At 56.9% G+C, this 8852-nt stretch overlaps 1 protein-coding gene across 3 annotated transcripts; it reads left to right on the top strand.

Annotated features, from left to right (window-relative positions):
- The first annotated feature begins 87 nt into the window (after window positions 1-87).
- EFNA4 (ephrin A4) lies at window positions 88-6767 on the top strand. Of its 3 annotated transcripts, none has more exons than XM_004026862.5 (4): window positions 88-1161; window positions 3957-4243; window positions 4600-4668; window positions 6213-6767. In XM_004026862.5, the coding sequence occupies exons 1-4, from the start codon at window positions 1049-1051 to the stop codon at window positions 6323-6325; spliced, it is 582 nt and encodes a 193-aa protein (XP_004026911.4). In that variant the 5' UTR covers window positions 88-1048; the 3' UTR covers window positions 6326-6767. The 3 variants fall into 3 exon arrangements, with proteins under 3 accessions (XP_004026911.4, XP_004026909.4, XP_055216995.2); XM_004026860.5 differs by having other exon boundaries at window positions 6067-6767; XM_055361020.2 differs by having other exon boundaries at window positions 4871-6767.
- The last annotated feature ends 2085 nt before the right edge of the window (window positions 6768-8852 follow it).

The raw sequence follows: 8852 nt of genomic DNA, 5'->3' as shown, positions 1-8852 counted from the left end.
CCGCAGAGTTTGTCTGCTTCTAGAACCCGGGTCGCTCCTGCTGCGGTTCCAGGTCTGGCCGCCAGAAGACGCTGCCGCCTCAGACGAGGGCGGGCTGTGTGGGGCGGGAGTACCAGAAAGGGTCGGCGTGTGTCCCCGGGATGCTCGCAGCTTCCCTCTGCCCAGACTGGGGTGGCTTTCGGCGCAATCTGTCAAGCTGTTGGACCTGCCGTCCCCACTCTGACCATTAGCTGGGAAAAGTGGATCTGGCTGATGCTCCCAGAGCCCAGGAGCCAGGGCGGAGCGGGGCGGCGGCTGCTCCCACGATCCCAAGGCCGCGCACCTGCCTCCTCCCCCTCCGCCGCCGCCACCTGAGGGATCGGGAACAAAGGTGCTTTGTACAGGCCGCAACCACCTCATTACTTCGTCTTACGGACTGGGGCCGCGTGGGCCCCCAGCCCGGAACGAAGGTGTGGAGCGGCAAGGAACAGACGCCAATCCTAAAGTGAGCATCTAGCGCGCCACCTAAGGCTCTTTAGGGAAGGTGGTCCCAGAGCTGTGTTGTCCCTTCCGCTTGCACTGTCCCTAGATGTGCAAAGAAAACGGGGCAGTGCATGAAGGTGGTTGGACAGGCTTCATGGATCCTCGCCCGCGCCTCACTTTCCCCTATCTGGGCAAAGGTTATGTACCCTTATTTAAAATCTTCCAAACTTCTAATAAGGCAGTCTACCCTGCACTAAAGCAGACACGAAAGGGATGACCTCCCTAAAAATACTGCTGTTGTAATACGTCCTTCCTTCCCGCCTCCTCGCAGTGTGGTGCAGCCTCAGTGGAAGCTTTGGCGAACCTGGCGCGCGCCGCGGTGCACAGAGGGTTAACTGGAGTTGGCGCTGGGTGGAGAGGAGGAGACGCGCTCCCATTGGCGGAAAGTTATCCAGGGGCGGGGTCAGTGAATCTCCGTACCCCACTCCCCTTTCCGCAACTTCCCTCTTCACTTTGTACTTTTCTCGCCTCGACTGTGAAGCGGGCCGGGACCTGCCAGGCCAGACCAAACCGGACCTCGGGGGCGATGCGGCTGCTGCCCCTGCTGCGGACTGTCCTCTGGGCCGCGTTCCTCGGCTCCCCTCTGCGTGGGGGCTCCAGCCTCCGCCACGTAGTCTACTGGAACTCCAGTAACCCCAGGTAGCCGGGCCGAACCGGGCGAGCGCACAGCCAAGTCTGCGCGCTCCCGGGCTTTGCGCGCGCCCGCCACCCGCTCTTTGCGCGGCGCCGCCTGAGCCTGGCCGCGCGCCGGGGCTCCTTTGTTTGAGCCGGCGGGGGAGGGGGGAGGGGCGAGGGGCGAGGCGCGCCCTGGGTCTCCCCACAGCCCGCATGTGTTGGGGGGCAGGCAGAAGACCCCAGCCCCAAGGGTTGTCTAGGGGGTCTTGGAGCATGGAGCTGGGGGGGCCTTTGCCCGCACTCCGGGCTCCGCCCCCCTCGCTGCTCTCCTGGCGATCCCCAGCCTCCCGCAGGCTGGAGCTGTGGCTGACGAACTTGAGAGCGAGGGAGGGGGCTTTACTCTTATGAAAGAGCGTGGGTTACTCTCCTGCCCGCTGGGTCTCACCTCTGGCTCTCACTCTGTCTCCTGATCTCATTTGCTATCTCTGCTTTCGTCTCTGTCTTTATTGGTCCTTCTGTTTCTTTCCAGTGTCAGCCCTGCCCTTCTAGCCGAATCACCTCTGGGCAAGTCTCGTGACCTTCCTAACCTCATTTATCTCACCTGTATAATGGGCTAATAATACCTAGTACCCTGGGAAGTCTGGCGGGGTAAGTGAGGTCATGTATGTGAAAGAGGCTCAGGCTGTACAGATATAAACTATTATTTCTTTCTCTCTCCTGAGCTGCCTGCTTTTGAACCTCAGTATATTTTACTGTTTCCATCCCCCTCCCCAAGTCTCCCTGCCTCTCCTATTTCCCATCTGTTTTTCTTTCTGATTTTCTACTTGAGACAATCTGTGACTATTCATTTCTTCACTCACTAACATTTATTTATTAAACACATACTGTGTGTGCCTGTCCCTGTGCTAGGTTGCAGGGGATTAACTATATAGATGAGAAGATCAAGACCCTGCCCTCTGGGATTCCACAGACTCTCTGGAGAACAGGCGCAGGCAGGAGAGCCTGCATAAAGACAGGTCATTACAATACCAATAACAAGTGATAAGAGCTTTTGTTGTCCTTGGACTCTGAATTCTCTATCTCTGTCACAGACCAAAGCTTCTGAATCACTTGGAGGACCTGTTAAAAATTCAGGTTTCTCACCCCCCAATCTTAAGGTTTCTGGCTCATTCATTCAATCCACAAATATTTATTGAACACTGTCCTGTGCTGGGCACTTTTCCAGGCACGGGGGATGCAGTAGAACAAAACTTACCAAGGCCCTGTCCTTGCTCAGCTTGCGTTCTAGTAAGTCTGGGCTGGCTGAGCCCAGGAATCTTCATTTCTAATCAGAACTGATACAGGTGGTCCTTGGACCACCCATTGGAGGCTTTTCCTAAGTCATGCTTCGCTGTGTTTGTGGTATGGGGGGTGGTTCATGCAGCATTCAGTACTGTGGGGAGCAGCCCCTTCCAGCCCTTCCCACCTGTGCTGGCTTCCCCAGGCAGCTCCCAAGAGGTGGGAAAGGGAGTCCTGAGAAGACTGAAGACTGGGTAGTATGTGGACTCCCCCCACGCCTGGCACTTGCTCCTCCCGGCCAAAAAAGGGAAGCACCTAGCACCCACTCCCTCATTCTTTTTTTTTTTTTTTTCTTTTTTTTTAATTTTTAGAACTTAGAGACAGGGTCTTGCTCTGTCACCCAGGCTGTAGTGTGGTGGCATAATAGCTCACTACAGGAACTCGTGGACTCTAAGGATCCTCCCGCCTCAGCCTCCCAAGTAGCTGGGACTACAGGAGTGCACCACCACTCATGGCCTTTATTTATTTATTTATTTATTTATTTATTTATTTATTTATTTATTGAGATGGAGTCTCGCTCTGTCTCCCAGGCTGGAGTGCAGTGGCGCAATCTTGGCTCACTGCAAGCTCCGCCTCCCGGGTTCACGCCATTCTCCTGCCTCAACCTCCCAAGTAGCTGGGACTACAGGTGCCCGCCACCATGCCCGCCTAATTTTCTTTTTATATTCTTAGTAGAGACGGGGTTTCACCGTGTTAGCCAGGATGGTCTTGATCTCCTGACCTCATGATCCGCCCGCCTCAGCCTCCCAGGTGCTGGGATTACAAGCGTGAGCCACCGCGCCCAGCCTATTTATTTATTTATGGTAGAGACAGTCTCACCATGTTGCCCAGGCTGGTCTTGAACTCCTGGCCTCAAGCGATCCTCCCACCTTGGCCTCCCAAAGTGCTGGGATTCAGATGTGAGACACCACACCTGGCCTCCCTCATTCTTTTTTTACCGTGACATTCTTTTCACCCTTGGGTTGAAGTCAGTCTAAAGGACAGTGTTCCTCACTTTATATCTGTTTGAGGAGACCTTTCCCAACCCCTGTCTCCACCTCTGTGTCTGCAACTGCACTGTGTGCAACTGTAGCTCCTGCCTCTCTGCCCAGCTTCTTCACAGCATCCATCCACCTGACATTGATCAAGCCTGGTGCTATACCACATTGAGTGTTGGGCACTGGAGCTAGAGAGGTGTGTGGCAGCTCCAGCCTGTAGGACAGGGTGTGGTGACCCTCCTTCTCACATCTAAGCTGTGTGGTTATGGGCACTGCAGGTCTTAGCCTCTCGGAACCTGTGAATCGATCATCTCATCCATTTCTTGCACTCTCTTTGTCTCTCAAGAATTGTCAGTCTGGGAACCTCGGGCCTTCCTGAGCTGCTCCATCGCACATGGGTGGAGGAGAGGCTGGCAGGGGCCTCTGAGAAGGGGTGTCTCTGGCCTCCATGGCCATGGCGTGGTGCCCTCCACTCCTCAGCCCACCCCTGCGTTATGCCTGCAGGTTGCTTCGAGGAGACGCCGTGGTGGAGCTGGGCCTCAACGATTACCTAGACATTGTCTGCCCCCACTACGAAGGCCCAGGGCCACCTGAGGGCCCCGAGACGTTTGCTTTGTACATGGTGGACTGGCCAGGCTATGAGTCCTGCCAGGCAGAGGGCCCCCGGGCCTACAAGCGCTGGGTGTGCTCCCTGCCCTTTGGCCATGTTCAATTCTCAGAGAAGATTCAGCGCTTCACACCCTTCTCCCTCGGCTTTGAGTTCTTACCTGGAGAGACTTACTACTACATCTGTGAGTGGCCAAGGGGCACACTGGACACCTCTTGTGTACCAGAAGGGTAGGGAGGGGCAAGGAGAGGCCTGGAAGGAGGAGGGGGCTGGGTCTCTAATGTACATCGGGTTGAGGTATGGGCTGAACTCAGGACTGAGGAGGGAAATGTCTAGAAAGGAGAAAGTAGGAGGAGCTAGGAAAGGGGGCCAGGGAGATGAGAGGACTGGATGGGGCCTGATACATGGGTGTGGCCCCAAAGTAAAGAAACACTTTCCAGGGACCTGGAGAGAAGAAAAGCTGGGAGGGTCTGAAACAGTCTGAGGCATACAAAGGGGTGACTCCCTGTGCTAACTTCTTCCCACTTTCCCACTACCCAGCGATGCCCACTCCAGAGAGTTCTGGCCAGTGCTTGAGGCTCCAGGTGTCTGTCTGCTGCAAGGAGAGGAGTAAGTGGGTTGGGAGCATGGACCCTACTGGCTAATGTGGGGCCTTGGGAAGGAGGGAAGGAGTGAGAAGAATCTAGGAGGATCAGACTCCAGGGGTCCTGGTGAAGCTTCAAGCTGTGGTCTCTTCTCCCCATTTAGCCTTGAGGGAGCTTCTACTGCACCATCCTCTCCCCACTTCTGTTTTGTTTTGTTTTGGTTTTAGACGGAGTCTCGCTGTGTTGCCCAGGCTGGAGTGCAGTGGCGCGATCTCAGCTCACTGCAAGCTCCACCTCTCCGGTTCACGCCATTCTCCTGCCTCAGCCTCCGGAGTAGCTGGGACTACAGGCATCCGCCACCACACCCGGCTAATTTTTCGTATTTTTAGTAGAGTTGGGGTTTCACCGTGTTAGCCAGGATGGTCTCGATCTCCTGACCTTGTGATCTGCCCACCTCAGCCTCCCAAAGTGCTGAGATTACAGGCATGAGCCACCACCCCCGGCTCCCCCACTTCTTTTTTAAGAGACAGGGTCTTGCTGTGTTGCCCAGGCTGGAATGCAGTGGCACGATCATACCTCACTGCAGCCTCAAACTCCTGGGTTCAAGCGATTCTCCTGCCTTAGCTTCCCGAGTAGCTGGGATTACAGGCATGTGCCACCACAACTCACAACTGGCTAAATTACTTTTTATTTTTTGTAGAGATGGGATCTCAGGCTGGCCTTGAACTCCTGGCCTGTGTTGCCCAGGCTGGTCTTGAACTCCTGACCTCAAGAGATCCTCCTGCCTCCCAAAGCACTGGAATTACAGGCGTGAGCCACCATGTCTTGTGTGGCCTCACTGCACACTTTGTTTTTTTTTTGAGACAGAGTCTCGCTCTCGCTCTGTCGCCCAGGGCTGGAGTACAGTGGTGCGATCTCAGCTTACTTCAACCTCACCCACCTGGGTGCAAGCAATTTTCCTGCCTCAGTATTCCGAGTAGCTAGGACTACAGGTGTGTGCCACCCAGCTGATTTTTTTTTTTTTTTTTTTTTAGTAGAGACAGGGTTTCACCGTGTTGGCCAGGCTGGTCTCAAACTCCTGGCCTCAAGTGATCCACTCGCCTCAGCCTTCCAAAGTGCTAGGATTACAGGCGTGAGCCATCACACCCGACATACTGTACACTTTTTAAAGCTGGGCCAAGAGAACGGGGTGTCCAGGGGCAAGGCCCTTCAAGGTCTTAGCTGAGTTGGTTGTCTCTATTGGCAATTTTGGGGAGGCTTGGAAGTTGGGGCTTAGAAAGGATGAGGTCATAGATCATGGGAAGGGAGTGGCTGGTTTGGGAGACCCTGGAAGATGGGAAAGGAGGGAACTGCTAATGGGAAGGGGAGGAAGGAGGCTGGTAAAGTGGGAGGACTGATCATTGCTACCCCCTCCCCCTCACAGAGTCTGAGTCAGCCCATCCTGTTGGGAGCCCTGGAGAGAGTGGCACATCAGGGTGGCGAGGGGGGGACACTCCCAGCCCCCTCTGTCTCTTGATATTACTGCTGCTCCTGATTCTTCGTCTTCTGCGAATTCTGTGAGCCAAGCAGACCTTCCCTCTCATCCCAAGGAGCCAGAGTCCTCCCAAGATCCCCTGGAGGAGGAGGGATCCCTGCTGCCTGCACTGGGGGTACCAATTCAGACCGACAAGATGGAGCATTGATGGGGGAGATCAGAGGGTCTGAGGTGACTCTTGCAGGAGCCTGTCCCCTCATCACAGGCTAAAGAAGAGCAGTAGACAGCCCTGGACACTCTGAAGCAGAGGCAAGACAAACACAGGCGCTTTGCAGGCTGCTTTGAGGGTCTCAGCCTATCCCCCAGGAGGACTGGGATTTGGTATGATCAAATCCTCAAGCCAGCTGGGGGCCCAGGCTGAAGACCTGGGGACAGGTCGATTGCTGGACCAGGGCAAAGAAGAAGCCCTGCCATCTGTGCCCTGTGGGCCTTTTCCCTGGGGCAGCACCTTGCCCTCCCCAGGGGATCACTCACTTGTCTTCTATGAAGACGGACTCTTCATGAGGTTGAATTTCATGCCAGTTTGTATTTTTATAAGTATCTAGACCAAACCTTCAATAAACCACTCATCTTTTTGTTGCCCTCCCCAATCTACTGCTCTTAGGCCACTTCCCTGATAGCAGGACTCCCTGTGGCCTGTGCTCTCAGCTTAGCTTGGCCTGACCTCCATGCCAGCTGTGCTCAGGCCATCCATGCCAGGCCTCAGTGGGCACCCCTCTGGGCAATGTGGGGTGGGTGCCAGCAGCAGCTGTGGAGCTTGGCACCCTCTCTCACCTCCCCAGCCGGCTTCCTGTGCTGAGGAGGGGCAGATGCTCCTGACAGCCCATCCGCTTGGGGCCCTGCCCAAGTCCTGGTAGCACCAAGCAGGGCGCCCAGCAAAAGCAAAGGGTAGTATTAATAGCATCTGGGTTTCAGAATGCCTGGGTCCCTGAGAGCTGGTCATCCCTCCCCCTCCCCAAGGGCACTCTGGGCGGTGCCTGGCCTAGAACTGGGAAGGTGGGGTCAGATCAAAGCCTCCGTCCCCAGCGGCCTCTTTGTTCTTAGCTTTTATAAGGAGGAGGAGGAGGTGGGGCTGAGGAGGGAGGGCTCCCTCTGCTCTCAGCCCACACTGTCTCTTCCACCTCTGGTAGGCGAGGCTATGATCCCCACAAGGCCAAGTGGGGCCCTCTTTCTGAATGGTATCCTAGGTGGTGCCTGGGTAAGGGGCGCCCCTTCCCCTGCAGCTGTACTTTACCCGCCCTGGTGCCCCGCAGCCTCCACTGGCACGGTGCCGGCCCGCCTGGCACCGAGCCAGCGATCGATAGGTGGATGTTGTGCTGATTAGCTCGGCCCGGCTGCGGCAGCGAGAGGCAGCGTGTGAACATGGTTAGGGGGTGTGGGGGAGACGGCGGGGTGGGGGGAGGGCGCTAGGGGTCCAGAGACCGACACAGAGGTGCTAGGGTTTTCGAACCCCTCCCCCACCCCTTTGCACACCTAGGTCAGATCCCGGTCTCTCTCGGAGGGGGCGGGGGCCCTCTCCCCCACCACCATGCACCCATTTCAGCTGCCATCGTTCATGTTAATTCCATTGCTCTGGCTGAGGCCTTGGGTGGAGGGCAGCACCGCGGGCAGAGCGGACTCCAGTCTGTCCCTTCCCCCATTCGAGGCCACCTTTCAGAAAATGCCTCTTGTAGGTAGGTGCGTGTATCAGGGCCTTCACCCCAAACCTTGATCTTTAGCGGGGGCGAGGCTCTGGGGCGCGAAGGGGAGGGTGTAGTCGGCTGAAGGAGAAGCTATGGGCTAGGTCTTCAGGTCCTGGGTTCAAGTGTTCAAGTTCCATCTTTACCGTCATCCAGGAGGGTGTCTACACGTTGCCATGGAAACTGGCTTACTGCTACCTCCGCCCCTCCCAAGAGAAGCCATAGGCGGAGTAGACTGGGAGCGACTAGTTAGCAGCCCTTTCCCTGGATTGAGAACTGTGGGGGTCTCACCCGGCTCCCAGCGGCCCCAGGCCACCCCCCTTTTCGCAGAACCAGGCGGGCGCGCTCGCTCCCGCGGCTGGGGCTGGCGCGCGGATGCGCCGCTGATAAGAACGCATGTGCGAAAGAGACGCGGGGCCCAGTCAGCTTTCTCCGCACTCAGACGCACGCCCTAACTGTCGGGCGCTCACACTTGACAGGGACACACGCCCCTGCCGGCCGCCCAGCCCCTTGCAGGTGCAAGGGCGGATGCCTCAGCGACCACGGGAGCCGGGCTGGGGAGGTTGGTGGGGGGCAGGGGGAGTCTTAAACTTAGGCCCGCCCAGCCACAGGCGCTCAGGCCCAGCCGGCCTTCCCTATACACACTTTCCTCATAGCATGCGCGGGCGGCTGATTCAGTCCCGGGGCGCGTCCCCATGGAAAGCCAGGGCTGAGTCCACTCATGGGGCCGAGACGGGCTGCAGGCGCTGGGAGGTCTTCCAGGCACCGGGCCTTACCCACGAGAAGTCGAGGCGTGTTCCAGGGCGCAGTTCCAGGAGGCTGGGCAGGCCTGCAAGTTTTGGGGCGTCACCGATCTCCCCTAAACTCAGTAGCGCTAGGCGGCTCAGGGTGGGGCCCTCAATTTGCTGGGCCTGCCCTAGTCTCTCCCGAATAGATGCGAAAACTCCACTCATCTTTACCTCGCCCTGTCTCCCTGTTTGAGAGCCTGAGAGTCTC

This window comes from Gorilla gorilla, chromosome 1 (genome assembly GCF_029281585.2).
Source record: "Gorilla gorilla gorilla isolate KB3781 chromosome 1, NHGRI_mGorGor1-v2.1_pri, whole genome shotgun sequence".
In the NCBI taxonomy this organism is placed as follows: Eukaryota; Metazoa; Chordata; class Mammalia; order Primates; family Hominidae; genus Gorilla; species Gorilla gorilla.
Note: the sequence above shows the minus strand (reverse complement) of the source record. Positions and strands in the feature narration are given on the sequence as shown.

What these genes read in the sequence shown, in the direction of transcription:
- EFNA4 (XM_004026860.5), top strand. Translation starts at nt 1,049, where the DNA reads ATGCGGCTGCTGCCCCTGCTGCGGACTGTCCTCTGGGCCGCGTTCCTC. An exon ending in AGAGACTTACTACTACATCT is followed by an intron (nt 4,244 to 4,599) that starts GTGAGTGGCCAA and finishes CCCACTACCCAG; the next exon opens with CGATGCCCACTCCAGAGAGT. An exon ending in TGTCTGCTGCAAGGAGAGGA is followed by an intron (nt 4,669 to 6,066) that starts GTAAGTGGGTTG and finishes TCCCCCTCACAG; the next exon opens with AGTCTGAGTCAGCCCATCCT.